Consider the following 16,176-nt stretch of genomic DNA (forward strand, 5'->3'; position numbering starts at 1 on the left):
TATCTTAAATTCGGCAACAAGGCATCCCATCCCGTCTATGGGCGAAAATTGGACAGCACATAAGAAGAGCCTTAGGAAAACGAAACACGCAAGGACGAACTAAAGTTAGGAAGTAGGCAGGTCTCCACCCGCGCCGCCATTGCTCTAGAAGCCGATCCATTCCTCCATACCCTCACGACGATCCTAGATACTTCACAGAAATCCTATCCCCATGACCCTTATCCAGTCCCTTCACTCCAATATAAACAGTCTCCCCAGGGACCAGATCTACACAGTTGTCATCAAACACCACCTCATCTCCATCCGCATATACCGCCACACCCTTCACCGGCACCTCCGCTGACAACTCCACGTGTTTCCCATCCACTGAAAGCGCCACTCGCAATTCCTTGGGAGCCTGCAGGTGGACATATCTCAGCGGTTCAGGCCAATTGACATAGCGCGCCACTTGCTCGCCGTTTTCAAGGAGATATGCCGCGACAACCGTACGGTTAGCCTCTTCTCCGTCCTTGGTTTTTTTCCCCTCTTCATCCGTGGTAGGTACTTCCAACTCAGCGATCTCCATACTCCTATTCTCTTCTAGAACGAAACGGTCGTGAAGTGTTTTGGAGTAAATCTCGCGGCCCGTGATGACGTCCCAAGCCTTAAGTATCACACTCACATTTCTCGGGTTAACCGTGAGGTTTGATGCCCATATCTCGACTTTGTGCGTTGTCTTGTAGTAGGCGTTCGTGTACTTGTCCGCGTATTCAGTGTGGGAGGTCCGTTTTAGGCCGATTGTGATGGGGGCCAGTTCGCGCTTTACTGCGTAGAACGCATGCTTGGGACGGAGATGGTAATCGACAAGGGCCCAGGATGTGACAGGCCAGCAGTCGTTCATTTGCCAGACCAAAATGCCAGCGCAATATTCACGGCCTGGCCCTTTCCACTGACGTTTCCAGAGCCGGTAGGCACTGGAAAGGCATTCTGCTTGGATGAGCTGCGTAGCGTAGATGTACTGTTCCAGGGGCTCGAGGTTGTATCTGATGTTTTCGGCCAGGTAGATGGCAATGCGGCGCTCGTGGCCTGCGGCTTTGTTGTGGAAATCGACGGTGGATGATTGCGCGTGTCTCTCCGGGTCCACTTTACCGCCTGTTAGGTATCCATCAATTGTCCTTATGTCGGGGAAGCCTTGCAAGCCAAATTCAGACACGAATCGGCCGCCGAGTTTATCAAAGTCTTGATACTTCTCTTGCGTGCCGTGCCAAACTATATATTGATGAAATTAATATTTTAAAATAGCCGATGAGACAGATAAAGCCATGCTTACCATTCCACTGGTGGATATCGCCGATGGTGGGATCGGCTGAAGTTTTCCCACCCCAGGGCGAGCCGAAATGATAGTACGTATCTGGTATCAAATCCTTCGTCACGTCAACCAAGACCTTTTCGTAAATATATCGTGCTGGGAACTCAGACTTTAGCCAGCTGTCAGGATCATTGTTGCTGGGGTCCCAATTCAAGTTCTCGCTCTCTGCGAACTGGTAGTCTTCATTGTTTCCGGCCCATAGCACTATTGAAGGATGATGTCTAAGGACCTTGACATTTGCAATCGCCTCGCGCTTCACATTCTCAAGAAAGCTTGGGAACACTGGATAATTTCCACAGGCGAAAAGAAAATCCTGCCAAACCAATACACCCAGCTCGTCGCAGGCGTCGTAAAATGCTTGTTCCTCGAATAAACCGCCTCCCCAGACTCTGACCATCATTTGGTTACCGGCAACCATCAGTTTGACCCAGTCATAGTACTTCTGGGGTGGAATTCGGGGTATGAAGTTGTCCGCGGGAATCCAGTTGCTCCCGCCACAGAAAACCGGAATATTATTCACTTCGAAGAAAAAGGAAGTGCCTTCCGCACCATCCATCTTTCTTTGGATAAGCTCGGCTCTCCTTAAACCAACACGTTTGCTAGTAGAATCCAGCTTGACTCTATTGGATGATAGCGTTGCAGACAGCGTGTAGAGAGGCTGTTTACCATATTTTGACGGGTACCACAGTTGAGGATCTTGAACGTGGAAGGTCACTGACGCGATACCATCCTTGATATCGACTGTCTCTGAACCTTTCTCTTCGTCACCCAAGGAAATGTGGAATGCCACATTATCTGCGTCGCCTTCTACCTCTGCAGTGACAACCAATTTCGCGTGTTTCAGGGATTTGTTCACATTCTGCCGGAAATGGAGGTCTGAAATTCTGGCCTTGTAAATTTCCAGATTGACAGGACGCCATGGTCCGCAAGTCATGAGAGTCGGGCCCCAGTCCCAGCCCTACAGGAATATGAGTGAGTAAACCATGTTGAGTTTTCCTGGGGCAGAACAGAGCAATCATACATAGTGATACTGCGCCTTTCTCACTGCAAGACGGCTACAGTCTCCATTCCAGCAACCCCAGCGATGCTCTGGGTACAGCTCTTTGATCTTCTTTCCGAGTAGAAATGTGCTCGCAAACGTGATGCTTAACACATTTGAACCCTTCGATTCTCGAAGCAGCTCAGTAACATCTACCCGCTCAGGTATGAACATATTTTCCGTTTCGAGGATCTTCGTATCATTTAGAAGTACAGTGGCATGCGTATCAAGACCGTCGAAGGCCAAAACTGCCTTCTCCCCGTCTCTAAGCGGCGGATTATCGAAGGAAGCTTTGTATAACCAGGGCTTCTCTCCAACCCACTGTACAGCAAGCTCATTCTTGCCAATGAAGGGGTCGGGGATAAGCCCATGGTGCATCAGGTCCAGATGGACGTTTGTTGGGAACTGGGAAACGGATAAAAACTGGGCCTGTTCATCGTCTGCCTGCTTGAAAACCCAGCCCTCGTTGAGGGCGATAACGGTGCGTTCGGACATTTTGGGTTGAAACTATGATGATATGATAAAATGAGGACCTTTTAACCAGTGGCTAGGATGTAGCTATGGGCATTATTGAGCTCTTCAGAAACCAATCTGAAGGGAGATCGTAGACACATATATATACATATGTTTGCGCTTGAAGCCTATTTACCTCAACCTGAGTGCAACGCGGGCCAAGGACTAATAACCCGCATGGTAATGTTCCAGTCGAGAGCAATATCAACCCCGCAAGAGACCAAACCCACAGCTATTGCTTGCTTATGGGTCCCTCTTCAAGCAGATTAAATAACGGATTGTTATCGGGTTCCACAACGATAGGAATTATTAATATGATGTCCTGTGTGCTCCACGAAGGATGGGTAACAGTTGTTGCATCCAGGTGCAAACCCGGAAAGGAGCTTCCCCGATTAAATAGTTGCCTAAGGGAAGGTTATTTAACTCCCAAGTATTTAAAGACTCCATAGTTTCATATTTAGTGCACTTTACCTCTAGATAACTAGTTATATGACGCAGCTGAAGAGCCAGCGCTTATCATTGCCATATGCTGTACGGAGTAACGTATAACTACGGAGTACTGTTATTAGTGGGATTGACGGAAAAACGTTAGCAAAATAGATAGTTAGATGATAACCTGTGAATATAGATCAATTGATGCATTTTGTAGTACCATTAAGCAAAGTGTAGACGGCTCTTGTAGTTAACTATAGTTGTTTGTCTGGTGAAGGCTGATATGGCCAAAAATAACTCTGATCGTAGTATTTAAATATAATAGTGTGATATTTAGTTAACTGCTCGACCCCAGTATTATTATATTTAAATATGTAAATAGCTGCAAAGCTAGCCGGCTCAATTAATCATCCTGAAAGCCGCCGGTTCCAATTGTGCCCTCCGGTGTGTTTCTCATATCATCGTCACTAGATATTTCTTATTTTTTTTTAATTTTTTTTCCCTTTCTTTTCAGCACAATGTTCCGCACCCACTCTGCCGCTTCGACGGCTATACGGGCCGTTCATCACACACAAACATCCATCTCCACCGCACATCCCGTTCTCGCACGTTGCTTTCGACAACAGTCAAGACGGTTTGGGACCACTTCGCGCTGTAAGGAGGAGAGGCCGTCGTTCAAGGGTCAGCTATACGAAAGCACGCAGCAGCGATTGGTTAGAGAACGCGCAGAGCAAGCTCGATATGCCAGAGCTCAACATGACACCTCTCCAGGCATTCGGGCTTTTGCAATGACAGTGGGTATGTGGAGTTGTTTGCGCGATTACGCTCTACATTAAGATCCTTCTACGGCCAATTGACAAACGGACTTTTCGCAGTGCTTGTATCCGCATCGTTGGGCTGCTACTATCTCGGATCTTTGAAACCCGGCAGCCTTCCCACCACCTCCACGACCCCCCTGGCTGACACCCGGCCTCCGCGCCATGACACTTCTCCCTCGACCCTCCAGGCCGCATGGGCCGATTTCGTCGAGATTGTCGGCAAGGAAAATGTCTCCACTGCAAAACACGATGTCGACGCTCATTCTGGCTCGGAGTGGTCCTCGTACGCCTACAAAGAACATGAAAAACCATTCCTGATCGTATACCCCTCGACAACCGAGGAAGTTTCCCGGATCATGAAAGTCTGCCACGAACGACTGATTCCAGTGACGCCCTATTCTGGTGGGACTAGTTTGGAAGGGCATTTTACATCTACGCGAGGGGGTATCTGCATTGATTTCCAGCGCATGAGCAAGATACTCGCTTTACACAAGGAGGATTTGGACGTGGTGGTTCAGCCAGCGGTGGGCTGGGAGGACTTAAATGAAGAATTGGCGAAGCAGGGCCTTTTCTTCCCTCCTGATCCAGGGCCCGGGGCAGAGATTGGCGGAATGATTGGCACTGGCTGCTCGGGAACCAATGCGTACCGGTACGGAACGATGCGAGAGTGGGTTATCTCGCTAACAGTTGTTCTCGCTGACGGAACTATAATCAAGACCCGACAACGCCCACGCAAATCAAGTGCAGGATATGACCTAACGAGACTCTTCATTGGCAGCGAAGGCACCCTGGGCCTGATCACAGAGGCAACCTTAAAAGTGACAGTCAAACCTAGAAGTGAAAGCGTAGCCGTTGCTTCATTCCCGACTATCCACAATGCAGCTGAGTGCGTGGCGAGGATCGTAGCGGAAGGCATCCCCGTTGCAGGCATTGAGATCCTGGATGATGTCCAGATGAAATGCATCAATGCTAGCCAATCTACAAGTCGGACGTGGAAAGAAGCACCTACGCTGTTTCTCAAATTCACTGGTACCCCGTTGGGCGTCAAAGAGCAGATCGCCCTCGTGAGGAACCTTGCGACCTCAACTAAGAGTCAATCATTCGAGTTCGCTCGCAATGATCAGGAGAAAGTTGAGCTCTGGAGTGCGAGAAAGGAGGCTCTGTGGAGCGTTATGGCGATGAAGCGGAACCCTGACGATCGTGTATGGACAACTGATGTTGCTGTCCCCATCAGCCGGCTGCCAGATATCATCGAGCAGACCAAGGAAGACATTGTAAAGCAGGGTCTACTCGCGGGTATTTGCGGGCATGTTGGAGATGGGAATTTCCATGGTGAGATTAAATACATGCATCCTGCGCCTTATGACCACTTTTGTTTATTCCTTTCTACCGCGAAAACGTATTTTTAATGCTAATTATCTGTGTCATAGCTATCCTCTTGTTTAACAAAGAGGAGCGCGAAGCTGTTGAAGGGGTCATCCATCGCATGGTCAAAAGGGCTGTGGAAATGGAGGGAACTGTGACCGGTGAGCATGGTGTAGGTCTTATCAAACGAGACTATCTCCCACATGAACTTGGTGAATCGACAGTGGACGCAATGAGAAGGGTAAGCTTCCCGGTCCTTGTCATTTCTTTGTTCCTTACCCACCTGCAAATACGATTTTCTAACTTCCACCAGTTAAAACAAGCTTTTGACCCGCTGTCACTCTTAAATGCCGATAAAATTGTCCGGATAGAGCCTCCAGGTGTTGGAGAGGTCAAGGCATGGTAGCACGTCAAAATGTTTGGTTGACATGGGCGCGGGATATCATTTAAAATGGTCTGTAGCCAATGCCATCTAACTTGACATTTTGCGCCATATAACCACCGATGGAGCTAGGTATCAATGCCACTGGGCGTTCCAATATTCCTTCCTGCAAGTCGGATATCAGATCAAGCTACTATTTTGCGAATCGTCTAACGAATCGCCAAGTAAGACGCATATCCGTACGTCTTATATACCTAGTTAGCCATTCTCGCGACCTTTCGATTGCAGGATTTTCCTGTTGGATTTTCTGGCGAAAAAGTGAATATCAATCGACGTTTGTAAATAATCAACGCATAATATCACGCTTGTACTTTCATATATATATATATATGTATATATATATATATTCATATGGCTATTCATATGGCAAGGCTTGCTTATAGTCTCGTCTTCATGTTTGTCCACGAAAGCACGTCATACTTTCTTCGATCAAATCTGCCTTCCCAAATACTCTATTTTAAACACCAGCCATGGACCTTCCGTCTCGTGTCAGTAAATACACATACGGAAGACGGGAGGGGGCTGCGAACTGGCACTCGTCACTCTCCGTTTCCTCATTCTATTTCCCAGGTCTGTTCTCTTCCTCCATGCCATTTTTTGTCTGTGATTGCATCCATCACGGGTTCAAGAGTTCGAAGATACGTCCAGTCTTCTCAGCATTGAACTATTTTTTTTACCCGCGTTGCTATTTTTTCTTGTTGCATTTCTTACATGCCGACATCACAAACGTTCTTTAAAGACGCCACCTAAAGGAAAGCTACAAGAATGCATCCCTTAGTGACCCGACACTGCATGGGCTTCGTGTGCTGGCTTAGGGACAAATTATCTCCCCTACTCCCTCTAGACATGCGCAATTTGCTTTTCGCCCGTATCGAAATACTCAATGAGGTGATGCAGGATATAGTGCGTTTCCCTCCCTCCCTAGCTCGCTTTAAGCTTCAAAGATGGCTGCTGGGTCCTATTCATGAGGTAGGGCGTGGCTAGACACTGAATTACTGGGTGCTAACTGAAGGTTTGTTTATTTTGATTTCTGCTTTTAGCTTCCTACGGACGAAGTGAGACCAGAAGATGTAGTTGGAATGTTCAAGTTGAAGTGTGATAAGGATCCGAGTATTTGGGATTTGCCGTGTATGGATATCTCCACTACTTGAGTAAGGGATTTGCCCACTACTTTGACTGCGGATCTTATATGCCTGGATATACTGGAAAGTGTACAATCTCCACCGCTAATTACCCAGGCATAGGTACTCTCCTATCCGATCTCGATCATATCAGCTCCGGCCGCAAAAGTGAAGGTCTAGTCCGTTGTCGCCTGAGCCTCATACTATTGAACTGTCTTGCAGCAGAGGAACGATGCTATAATGCTGTCATCTCAGATCAGTCTATTGCTCCTCCTGATTCTGAAATCATTCCTGGGCAAGCATCCCCAACACTATCTGATGCATCTTGGTGCCCCGTGGGGCCGGAGATAGTGCGATTGAGCGTGGAGACGCCATTATCGAGTGCAGTGGAATATAATGGCCGCGCACGCCTACTCTACGGCACGGCAGATTTCGCGCTGTGGTATGGGTCCCGGACGCAAAGGAGATGGCGTCAAATTTGGTGGTTGTAGGTAGCGATGGGTGGGGAGACCACGGCGCGGCAGGGGGAGGGAAAATGTTTGGCCCTTATGAGTATGTATGACTTGTCTGATTGGGGGGCGGGGCATATATGAATTATCGGTTTCTTGTCCCGGGCGTATAAACAATACGTAGAATGCACTTTGCTAACGACGTATGCTGCTTTCTTTCGGGGCTAGGTATCGTGCATTCGAGGCGGAAGGAGGACGGAAGGAAGAACGCTACTGTTTATGGAATATGCAGCGATGGTGTCGAGTTCTATTTCCTCCGAATTGATCACGACTCTAAGGTGAGTGAGGACTCGATATTTACTCTGCACAGGAAATACTTTCAGCTTGCTAAAGTTCAGGGCACAACTGTCGATTTAGTATTCGAGAATTGGTTCAGGACTTGACTGGAACTGGGGGAAATCGTCCGAGATCATATCCCACATACGTAACATTATGCGATTAGCGCTTGAAGGCACACCGATGTCCACGTCGACAAGGGTTGATCAGTTTCCATGAAAGAAGAAAATACACATGAGACTTCAACCTGTATGCTCGATGTTCCAAATACACGCTTGGACTTCACAATGAATCGATGTCTCTTTTCTTCATAAACCTGGGTAATTCTATCATATGATTGGGAGTGTAAGTCGTGTGAATTGTGCCCTTTTTTTAATATGCCTTGGTTGGTTCCGCTTCAAAAAAATGGCTTATTAGACATTTGATAGCAATTGTTAAAGTGGGGGTTACTCGTCTGAAGTTTTTTGTATCAGTTTCTCCGTCTGACATTTCTTCCTCGGAGGTGGTTAGTTACTTGCCCGCAACTATATATTCGCATGCATAGTGACTTCATTTTATTTCTTTCTTTCCTCCCAGGCCATACCAACTCTCCGAGCTGAACATTGGCACCTGGCGGGGAGCAAAACGGGTAAGCGAGTGAGTGCCTAAGAACAAGGGTTTTCCCCTACAATTTGTGCATAGCTTGCTCATGATTCGCCATGCGGGAAGAAATAAACTAGTCAAACTTGCTGCCAGTGACTCAGAAAACCAACCTCCCATCGTTGAAATGGAGGGGTCGTTGGAGGGGTCTGTCGGTGGTGGTTGTGGTGGGGGGCGGGATACTTATATGGCCTGCCATCGCTCATGGTAAGCACTAAAAGGTTATGTGGTTGTGCTCTTCCTTCTTTTTTCCCTCTTTTCCTGATTCTCCCGTGTGGAACTGATCTGGTTAATAGGTTTTTTATTCAGGATCTAAAGCTTTATTTATTTGGGGTCAATACATATACCCACCTGCATGTAGTCTACAGCCAACTGCTACTTGGGCCCAAAAGTAAATAAAACCTTTGCGGCCAGGTGGATGACTTGATACATCTACAAAGTCTTCTTTATAGACAAATAGAAGGTATGTCCTTCTATTCATCTGTTTCATCTCTTACCAGCAAAGCATAACGACCCGGTCAACACTCGAATAATAACAATTGACCAAGATTCGTTATCGACAATGGATACCAACAACCCCTCCAACTCTGGGGAGGAGCGATCTAAAGGTGAAAGGCCATCAACACAACTACTACCTCCGGCAAAGAGGGTGAAAACCAGCTCTATGGACTCTAGCTTCCCAGTCCTCCTGCCAGAAGACCCATGCATACGGATGTCTGACGCAGAGTTTGAGGCGCATATCTTCAAAACCCTTCCCGCTCTCGCTGGCGTAGAGAATGCTGTGCGCAATTTGCAAATTGATACAGGCAAAGACCCCGACTCGGCGGTTGCGGAGACAACAAAGTCAAACACAACTGGCAACTCTTTCGTCGATGCCCTTGACCGCGCCGCTATAGACCCTACCGTCAGCGAGGAAGCCCTGAAAGCCGAAATGGCGCGGAGAAATCGCATGTTGACGACAAACAACGGGATGGCATTTGCGTCAACACAGTCCCCTTTGCTGGAACTGTTTAATTACGTTGACGGTGATGACAGTGATGGCGATCGCGACGACAGTGACACCCTATCACTAGCGGCAATGCTTGAGCAGTCATGGCAGGCCGATTCGTTGATGACGCTCAAAATTATTTGGGCGGTCCGCAGTATTCATTTGGGGAAGGGGGATAAAACTAAGTTTTATCAGCAGCTAGGGTGGCTGGGCCAGTACCATCCACGAACACTTTTGCGAAATTTGAAGTGGCTCTACAGACCTGTGGTTAAAAAGGACGCGAAGGAAAGGGAGGGTGATGAACAGGTTGTTGTTGAGAATGTTGGTGAGGGGGATGAAAAGGACACGGTGGAGGTGGATGATTATGGTGTTATCCACAGCGGCTCTCATGGATATTGGAAAGACTTGCTCAATATTTTGGTCCTATCGGTGGAGGGGAAACTGGACATGAGCAATCCTGACCGAGTACTGTTGGTGGATCATCGAGTTCCGAGGAAGCTGGACGGCACACGGCCGCTGAGAACGGAAACGGGTGGTCGGTACAGAAGAGGGGCAAGGGCAGATGCCCAAAAGGAAAAAAACAAGTCCCCCGCTGAACTCGAGCTTGAACAGAAAGCGGTATCCAGGGCTGAAAAAGCGAGGCGCCGTGAAAAAGTCCTCAACCGCCTCGCCACTGATCCTTTTCACCGCGTCCTCCACTTAACCGTTGCCCGGCTCTTCGCCGAACAGCTACGGAAGGATATGCTCCTCCTTGAATCCGGCACCAAGAACAGCAATAAAGCAGCGCTCCGTGAAATCTCCCTCTGTGCAAAATGGGCTCCTTCTCTAGAACGTTTTCACGACAAATACACCCTCATCGCCTCCACAATATCGGAGCTCCTCTTCCCTGAATCCGCGCTCGGGCCTAACCCCGACTCTACAGGTACCCAATCGCACTCTCGAGAAGTCTACCTCAAGCGTGCTCGTGAAAACTACCGCGCCCACACCCTATCCCCGCTTCGCAAAGCTCTTGCTATCGTCGAACGCGACATCTCCGCCAAAACTTTCTCAAACATTGAATATTCCAAAGTCCCCTCCCTGGCCATGAACCAATACAAGGGCGTCTTCCAGAAAAAAGACACTGAGCGTTTCAAGTGTTACATTGAGGCCGTGCAGAAGGGTGATGCTAAAATCTCCGGCGCCATCCTGACCCCCGGTTTACTTGTGAAAGAAGTTTGGCCACACTATTCGGGAGTTGCATCAGACGATTACGGCGTCGCAGATGCGCAATGGAAGACGCTAGTGCAGCGCATCAAGGACTCTGGGACCCTTAGTAGTGCTATAGCCCTATGTGACGTTAGTGGCTCTATGGAGGACCCTCTGGATCGACACAGAATAGGACCACTACACAATGCCATTGGCCTCAGTCTTGTGATGGCTGAAGTAACCAAACCGCCGTTTGGAGGGCGGATTATCACCTTCTCAGAAGAGCCTAAGATACATATTATAAATGGCATGTCTTTGGCGGAGCGCGTGGAAAACGTACGCACTGTGCCGTGGGGGCAAAACACGGACTTTATCAAGGTGTTTCGGGACTTGCTATTGCCCCTGGCCGTGGAGAATAAGATTCCGCCAGAAGATATGGTCAAGACGGTGTTTGTGTTTAGCGACATGGAGTTTGATGAGGCACAGTGTGACTGGGTTAGGGACGCGGAAAGTGGGGCGCAATGGCAGACCCATCACCAGATTGTCGAGCGGGAGTTTAGGAAGCATGGGTATGAGGTGCCTCAGTTGGTCTACTGGAACCTAGCGGCGAGAGCAGGGGCGGTTCCCGTCACGTTCGAGATTCAGGGGACGGCGTTGGTGAGCGGGCAGAGTCAGGCATTGATGAAGGTGTTTTTGGATGGTGGGATGTTTGGAGAGGAGGAGGAGGAGGACGGGGGAGAAAAACGGGATGAGGTGGAAGGTGATGGGGATGGGGAGTGGGCAGTTGTTCAGAAAGAGGCAAAGAAGAAAACGAAGAGGATGGATCCGATGAAGATTCTTCGAAGGCTTGTTGGGCATGAGGCGTTTGATATGTTGCGAGTGGTGGATTGAGGTTTGTATTCTCTACAACTTAACTTGCCAGAGGAAGTCTGTCAATAACCAGGTCTCGAGAAATGAAGTAACGAAGCAATGAATATCCCTTTAGTTCTAAAGTGCAGTCAGATGTTCCCCTATTCTTTCATCCTTACTTTTTTCCTTTTTGACTTTTTGTTACTATTATGACGACAAAAAATTATACATCAATGATGGTAGTTATTTACTGTTAGAATATTCCTGTAGTTCAATTGTTTTATGCAACTAATCGATTCAGACTGAAGAAAACAGAAAATTGTCCAAATATCATCATCACACCCTCCCGTATCTAGCAAATACCAATTCAATATTTCACCTATACCTTTCTTTCGTTCAGGCCATTCAAGTACCAATCCAACCATGCCAAACAGCCGTAAACAAACCCAAGCATCTAAGAATCACGCCTGTGATGCCTATGCTTACGCCTATGCTTCTTTCCATCATCACTACCGTCATCGCCATCATCATCCTTCTTCTTATGCCGACGACGATAGTCATCATCGCCGCTGTCGTCGTCATGTCGCCTGCGATCACGGCTGCGCTCACGACTACCATGACGGCGCTCATCGTTGCCATAATGTCCGCTTTCGTACCGGCGAGAAGACCTTTCGCGGGACTTGGAGCGCTCACGGTGGCCATGATGCTTGTGAGATGAGGTCCCGTATTCCTGTTGATGGCCGTAACCACCACGACTCTCGCTGCCATAACCTCCACTATAGCCACGAGCCTCACCACCCCGATCCCCTCCGCCGTAACGCTGAGACTCACTGTGCCCATGGCCACGGCTCTCGCTGCCGGAATAGCCACCATGTCCGCCCGCCTCGTAGCCGCCGGAGCTCGCTCTATTGTACCTTTTCGAATCGTGGAGAGAACAAAAAGTTAGTTTTTACCATACATATAATATAGTATGAAAAGTAAGAATTTTTTAGACGAGGGGGTTAGAAAATGAAAAGAGCAGTAGTGGATAACGAACCCTTCTTCAGCACGTCCATAGCCAGCGGTTTCACCATGTTGTGGCTGGCGGTAACCTCCGCTTTGGTACCTGTCTCGTTCGTACCTCTCACCGCCACCCTCCCGTTCATAGTCGTCGCCGTCGTTGTGTTTCTTATGTTCTTTATATTTTTTATCTTTGTCAGCTTTCTTGTCTTTCTTGTCCTTTTTATCCTTTTTGTCTTTCTTATCATTCCCGTCAATCTCATATTCCTTGTCCTTCTTCTCGTCCTTCTTCTCGTCCTTCTTCTTCTCGTCCTTCTTCTCGTCCTTCTTCTTCTCGTCCTTCTTATCCTTCTCGTCCTTCTTTTCTTTCTTATCTTTGTCTCTTTTCTCATATTTTTCATCCTTGTCCCCTTTCTCCTCCTTATCCTTCTTTTTCTTCTTCTTTTCTTCTTTATCATAATCCTTGCCCTTGGAATGGGAAGAATGATAATGAGGATCTGAGTAGTTGTCTTTCTTCTCCTTATGGCGCTTACCGTCATCACGTTCCTCGAATTCACCACCCGCGGCGCTACCAACTATCCCTCCAACCAAACTCCCAAGCAATCCGCCGCCAATAGCTTTAGAAGCCATTTTTTCTATGTCTGAAGCGCTCGACTTCGAAGTTTTAGCTCTTAGGCCTTCGAGGCCGAACAAATCCAGGGCACCTCCTGCGACGGGGCGGTCGCGGTTAGGGAGACCCATTGGTTTGCCACAACCGTGGCCGGAGTCGTGAACACCAGGCTTATGATTTTCACCATTCTGCACACCTTCTCTGCGGAGTTGCTGACGGAGTGAGTCCTGGCCGCGTCTCCCTTGTTCGTTCCACCAACTCTCGACAACTCCGAACATAATGCCGCGCATCTCTTGTGCGCCATCTTCTCCGTACTCACGCAGAGCAGGGTGGTGAAGGACGCCACTGATAATCCTATTCATCACACGGTCAACGTCGACGCTTTCGTCATCCCAGCATTCCATGATCTGGGGAACAACCCATCTCACAATCTCCGAAGCAGCCTCTGGAAACAATAGATCAGTTAGTAAGCACACTGTCAGAGATCGGGTGATGTTCCCGGCAACTAAATCTGGAGGGATGGGAGAAAAGGAGTGGGGGTTAAAATAGTAGAAAGAACTGACTTCCAGCAGGCTCGTTCAAAACATTGCTGAAATGGTCCTTGGAAAGCATGGAGTGAGTCGGATCGGTACAGTAATCATCAGTAAAGGTGTTAAATTGCTCCTGCTTGCTGTTTTGGATGACCTCCGATGAACCCGTTTCAAGCTCCTGCTTGACCTGTCTGATGATCGGGAGAACATAGGGGGCCATAACGGAAAAGACAAAAACGGTAATCTGCTCCTGTGCCTGTTCAATCAGCTCGGGAAGAACGGGTATCTTGTCGATTGCCTCGTTGATCGATTTCATCAAGTTGTCATGCCATTCCAGGAGGGGGTACATCTGTTGGTGAACATCATTCATGTAAGTGGCCCATGCTTCGGACTCGCGAGGAGTAATATTCTCGTTCCGCTGCTTGGTGGACTCAGCATTGGACTGGAACTCATTCATTTTGCCTGTGCTGTCGTCACCCCCGAAGAGACTGTCGGGGATCTTATCGAGGAGGGCCTGGAGAAATCCTTCCTGTGGTTTTTGGTTTTCGGATTCCTTGATCAGGCCCTCCAGGTTTTGGATTTCCGACTGCGTTGCTTTATCAGAAATTTCTCCCATAACACTATGGAGGAAGTCAACTACAAGGTAGAGAACATGTCAGTAGTGCATTTTTTTGAATGTATTTCCACTTCAATCCGGATGCTCGTTTACTCACCACCGCCGAATGTGCCGGTAACAATGGGATAAACAGGATTTCTAGCTCCTCTGAGTTCAATCATGGTGTTTCTCCCCACATGAGGGAAAATATTAGTCTCGCCTAGCTCAATAAGACTAAGTTCTGTATAGTTGCTATGAGCGAGGTAGTCTTCCAGAGTGTGTCTAGATTATTTTAATCCGTCTGTTAGACAAATAGACACCTAAATATCAAACATAATAGCAGTAAAACTTACAGGCCAGTTCCAAGAAGTCTCAAGGCCTCAAATAAATCAGCCTCTCTGCCGGAGCGCGAATATCTGCGGCCCAGTGCAATGCATTCGCCGAAAATTCTTCTGAGCAGAGTAGCAGAATTGTCGATACCCAGGTCCTCAGTTGCGATATAATTCTTCATACCTAGAAACCGAGATCACAGTCAGCCGCAGCAGTGCATTGATTGAATAATGACGGCTGACAGTCTCTTACCTGTACGAGGATCGATGCCTAACTCTCTCTGTTCGTCAACAGGGCCCCTGAGGCGCGAATAGTATCGACGCGGGTCTTGGCCCTCGCCATATCCCAATGGATTATCGATATGTTCCGTAGGTTGGTAGCATCCGAGGCGATCAATGGTGACTTCAAACTCGCCCGTGCCGTACCTGAAGAAATCATAATTTAGGATAGTTTCAAATCAGGTAAAAAATGATTTCATTCCAGAAGATCCAGTAGGTAGGGAGGGGGTAACAATAGTTAATACCCAAAGCTCATAAATCCCAAAACCCAAAGGAGAAGTCTGATAGCCTCCGCCGAGACATATTTCACGGTACCAATATCGATGGCCTGGCTATAATCCTTTGGGAAAAAGTTAGTTTTCCATGCTGTTTCACAATACCACCAAAAAAGAAAAAAGAAGAAGTTTAATAAAAAAAATGTATGTATATAAGAGCAAAAACCATACCCGAAGCCAATTTCCAAAATAGATACGCTTGAGATGCATTTTTGAAAACTTCTTCCCACCGGCGGACCGGGCCATCAGCAATGTCAGGATCACATCCTCAATATCGCCATGGCGCCAATTCTGACCCTCTATCTTGGATATGGAGGCGATATTGCCAGCTCCGAACGCGTGGGTAGGCCGTGTAAAGAGGAGGAAGAGCAGGCACGTCACCGCGACGGTAGTGGTAGTCGACCAGGCCATGGTTGGGGCTTTTGCTGCTGGATTGGCACACACACACACACACACACCGCCTAGTTGATCTCGGAAAAGGGTTTGAGGGAACGGGTAACGGGCTGCGTTAGGAATGCTGAAGGATATGACGGTTTGTGGTGGTGTTGATTGTTTTGGTATTTGGTAGTTATGGTAGAAGATATTTAGTAGCCCCGCTATTAACTAGTTAACTACCGGGGAGGGATGTATCTCAGTCAAGCCCGCCGGGGAGGTGAATGAGAGTCGGGTTCAATAGCAATCAATGCAAGGGAGAACCCAACAGAGTGTGAAGTTCAAGGGATAGAGATAAAGAAGAAACAGTAGAAGAGGAGGTAGAAGAGGAGTTAGAAGAGGAGGTTATATGTTTGTTGGTATTTGTTTGTTCTAAATGTTTCAGGTGGGGCAAAGAAGGCGGGGTGATGGAGAAGCAAATATACCAATCATCACAGCAAGTATTTAGCCTGACCTTTTTTTTTTCACATCATATATTGACGGCATTGATTCTTATAAAAGTAGGCTTTTTGAATTGCTTGTTCTTTTACTTTTATCTTGTGCTAGAACAGAGCCTGCACTGTATATATATAGAGTGGGATACAGAAGAATAAAACATCTGAT

The 16,176-nt window shown here is 47.8% G+C and overlaps 6 protein-coding genes across 7 annotated transcripts; 4 read left to right on the forward strand and 2 right to left on the reverse strand.

The window, feature by feature from the left end:
* Positions 1 to 172: 172 nt before the first annotated feature.
* Positions 173 to 2,882, reverse strand: BDCG_03552 (beta-mannosidase; the record flags this gene model as incomplete). Its single annotated transcript, XM_045419184.1, has 3 exons — positions 173 to 1,248; positions 1,310 to 2,306; positions 2,370 to 2,882. The coding sequence occupies 3 exons, from the start codon at positions 2,880 to 2,882 to the stop codon at positions 173 to 175; spliced, it is 2,586 nt and encodes an 861-aa protein (XP_045275563.1).
* Positions 2,883 to 3,850: 968 nt separating this feature from the next.
* Positions 3,851 to 5,921, forward strand: BDCG_03553 (D-lactate dehydrogenase (cytochrome); the record flags this gene model as incomplete). The annotated part of the gene is made up of 4 exons (XM_045419185.1): positions 3,851 to 4,130; positions 4,208 to 5,482; positions 5,581 to 5,756; positions 5,829 to 5,921. 4 exons carry the CDS (start codon positions 3,851 to 3,853, stop codon positions 5,919 to 5,921), a joined length of 1,824 nt encoding a protein of 607 aa, XP_045275564.1.
* An 882-nt stretch (positions 5,922 to 6,803) lies between these two features.
* BDCG_03554 (uncharacterized protein) lies at positions 6,804 to 7,569 on the forward strand (the record flags this gene model as incomplete). The annotated part of the gene is made up of 3 exons (XM_045419186.1): positions 6,804 to 6,860; positions 6,998 to 7,085; positions 7,202 to 7,569. The coding sequence occupies 3 exons, from the start codon at positions 6,804 to 6,806 to the stop codon at positions 7,567 to 7,569; spliced, it is 513 nt and encodes a 170-aa protein (XP_045275565.1).
* Positions 7,570 to 7,575: 6 nt separating this feature from the next.
* BDCG_16758 (uncharacterized protein) lies at positions 7,576 to 8,082 on the forward strand (the record flags this gene model as incomplete). The annotated part of the gene is made up of 3 exons (XM_045425951.1): positions 7,576 to 7,630; positions 7,756 to 7,865; positions 7,945 to 8,082. 3 exons carry the CDS (start codon positions 7,576 to 7,578, stop codon positions 8,080 to 8,082), a joined length of 303 nt encoding a protein of 100 aa, XP_045280507.1.
* A 547-nt stretch (positions 8,083 to 8,629) lies between these two features.
* BDCG_03555 (uncharacterized protein) lies at positions 8,630 to 11,566 on the forward strand (the record flags this gene model as incomplete). The annotated part of the gene is made up of 4 exons (XM_045419187.1): positions 8,630 to 8,709; positions 8,864 to 8,893; positions 8,955 to 8,965; positions 9,003 to 11,566. 4 exons carry the CDS (start codon positions 8,630 to 8,632, stop codon positions 11,564 to 11,566), a joined length of 2,685 nt encoding a protein of 894 aa, XP_045275566.1.
* On the reverse strand, positions 11,516 to 16,133 carry BDCG_03556. 2 transcript variants are annotated; one of them, XM_045419189.1, is made up of 9 exons: positions 15,313 to 16,096; positions 15,112 to 15,206; positions 14,841 to 15,013; positions 14,612 to 14,771; positions 14,377 to 14,540; positions 13,697 to 14,299; positions 13,057 to 13,578; positions 12,561 to 12,699; positions 11,557 to 12,429 (listed from the first exon to the last, which is right to left on the reverse strand). In XM_045419189.1, exons 1-9 carry the CDS (start codon positions 15,550 to 15,552, stop codon positions 11,979 to 11,981), a joined length of 2,547 nt encoding a protein of 848 aa, XP_045280508.1. In that variant the 5' UTR covers positions 15,553 to 16,096; the 3' UTR covers positions 11,557 to 11,978. The 2 variants fall into 2 exon arrangements, with proteins under 2 accessions (XP_045280509.1, XP_045280508.1); XM_045419188.1 differs by having other exon boundaries at positions 11,516 to 12,438; positions 12,561 to 13,578; positions 15,313 to 16,133.
* Between the last annotated feature and the right edge of the window lie 43 nt (positions 16,134 to 16,176).

The sequence above is a fragment of the Blastomyces dermatitidis genome, assembly GCF_000003525.1.
Source record: "Blastomyces dermatitidis ER-3 genomic scaffold supercont1.3, whole genome shotgun sequence".
NCBI lineage: Eukaryota > Fungi > Ascomycota > Eurotiomycetes > Onygenales > Ajellomycetaceae > Blastomyces > Blastomyces dermatitidis.

Bases quoted from the DNA above. Each gene is read 5' to 3' on its own strand.
- BDCG_03556 (XM_045419188.1), bottom strand. From the start codon at position 15,552: ATGGCCTGGTCGACTACCACTACCGTCGCGGTGACGTGCCTGCTCTTC. The intron at 15,014-15,111 runs GTATTAACTATT...TGATTTCTTCAG, and splicing joins TTGGGATTTATGAGCTTTGG to GTACGGCACGGGCGAGTTTG. The intron at 13,579-13,696 runs GTCAGTTCTTTC...TATTGTTTCCAG, and splicing joins TTTGAACGAGCCTGCTGGAA to AGGCTGCTTCGGAGATTGTG.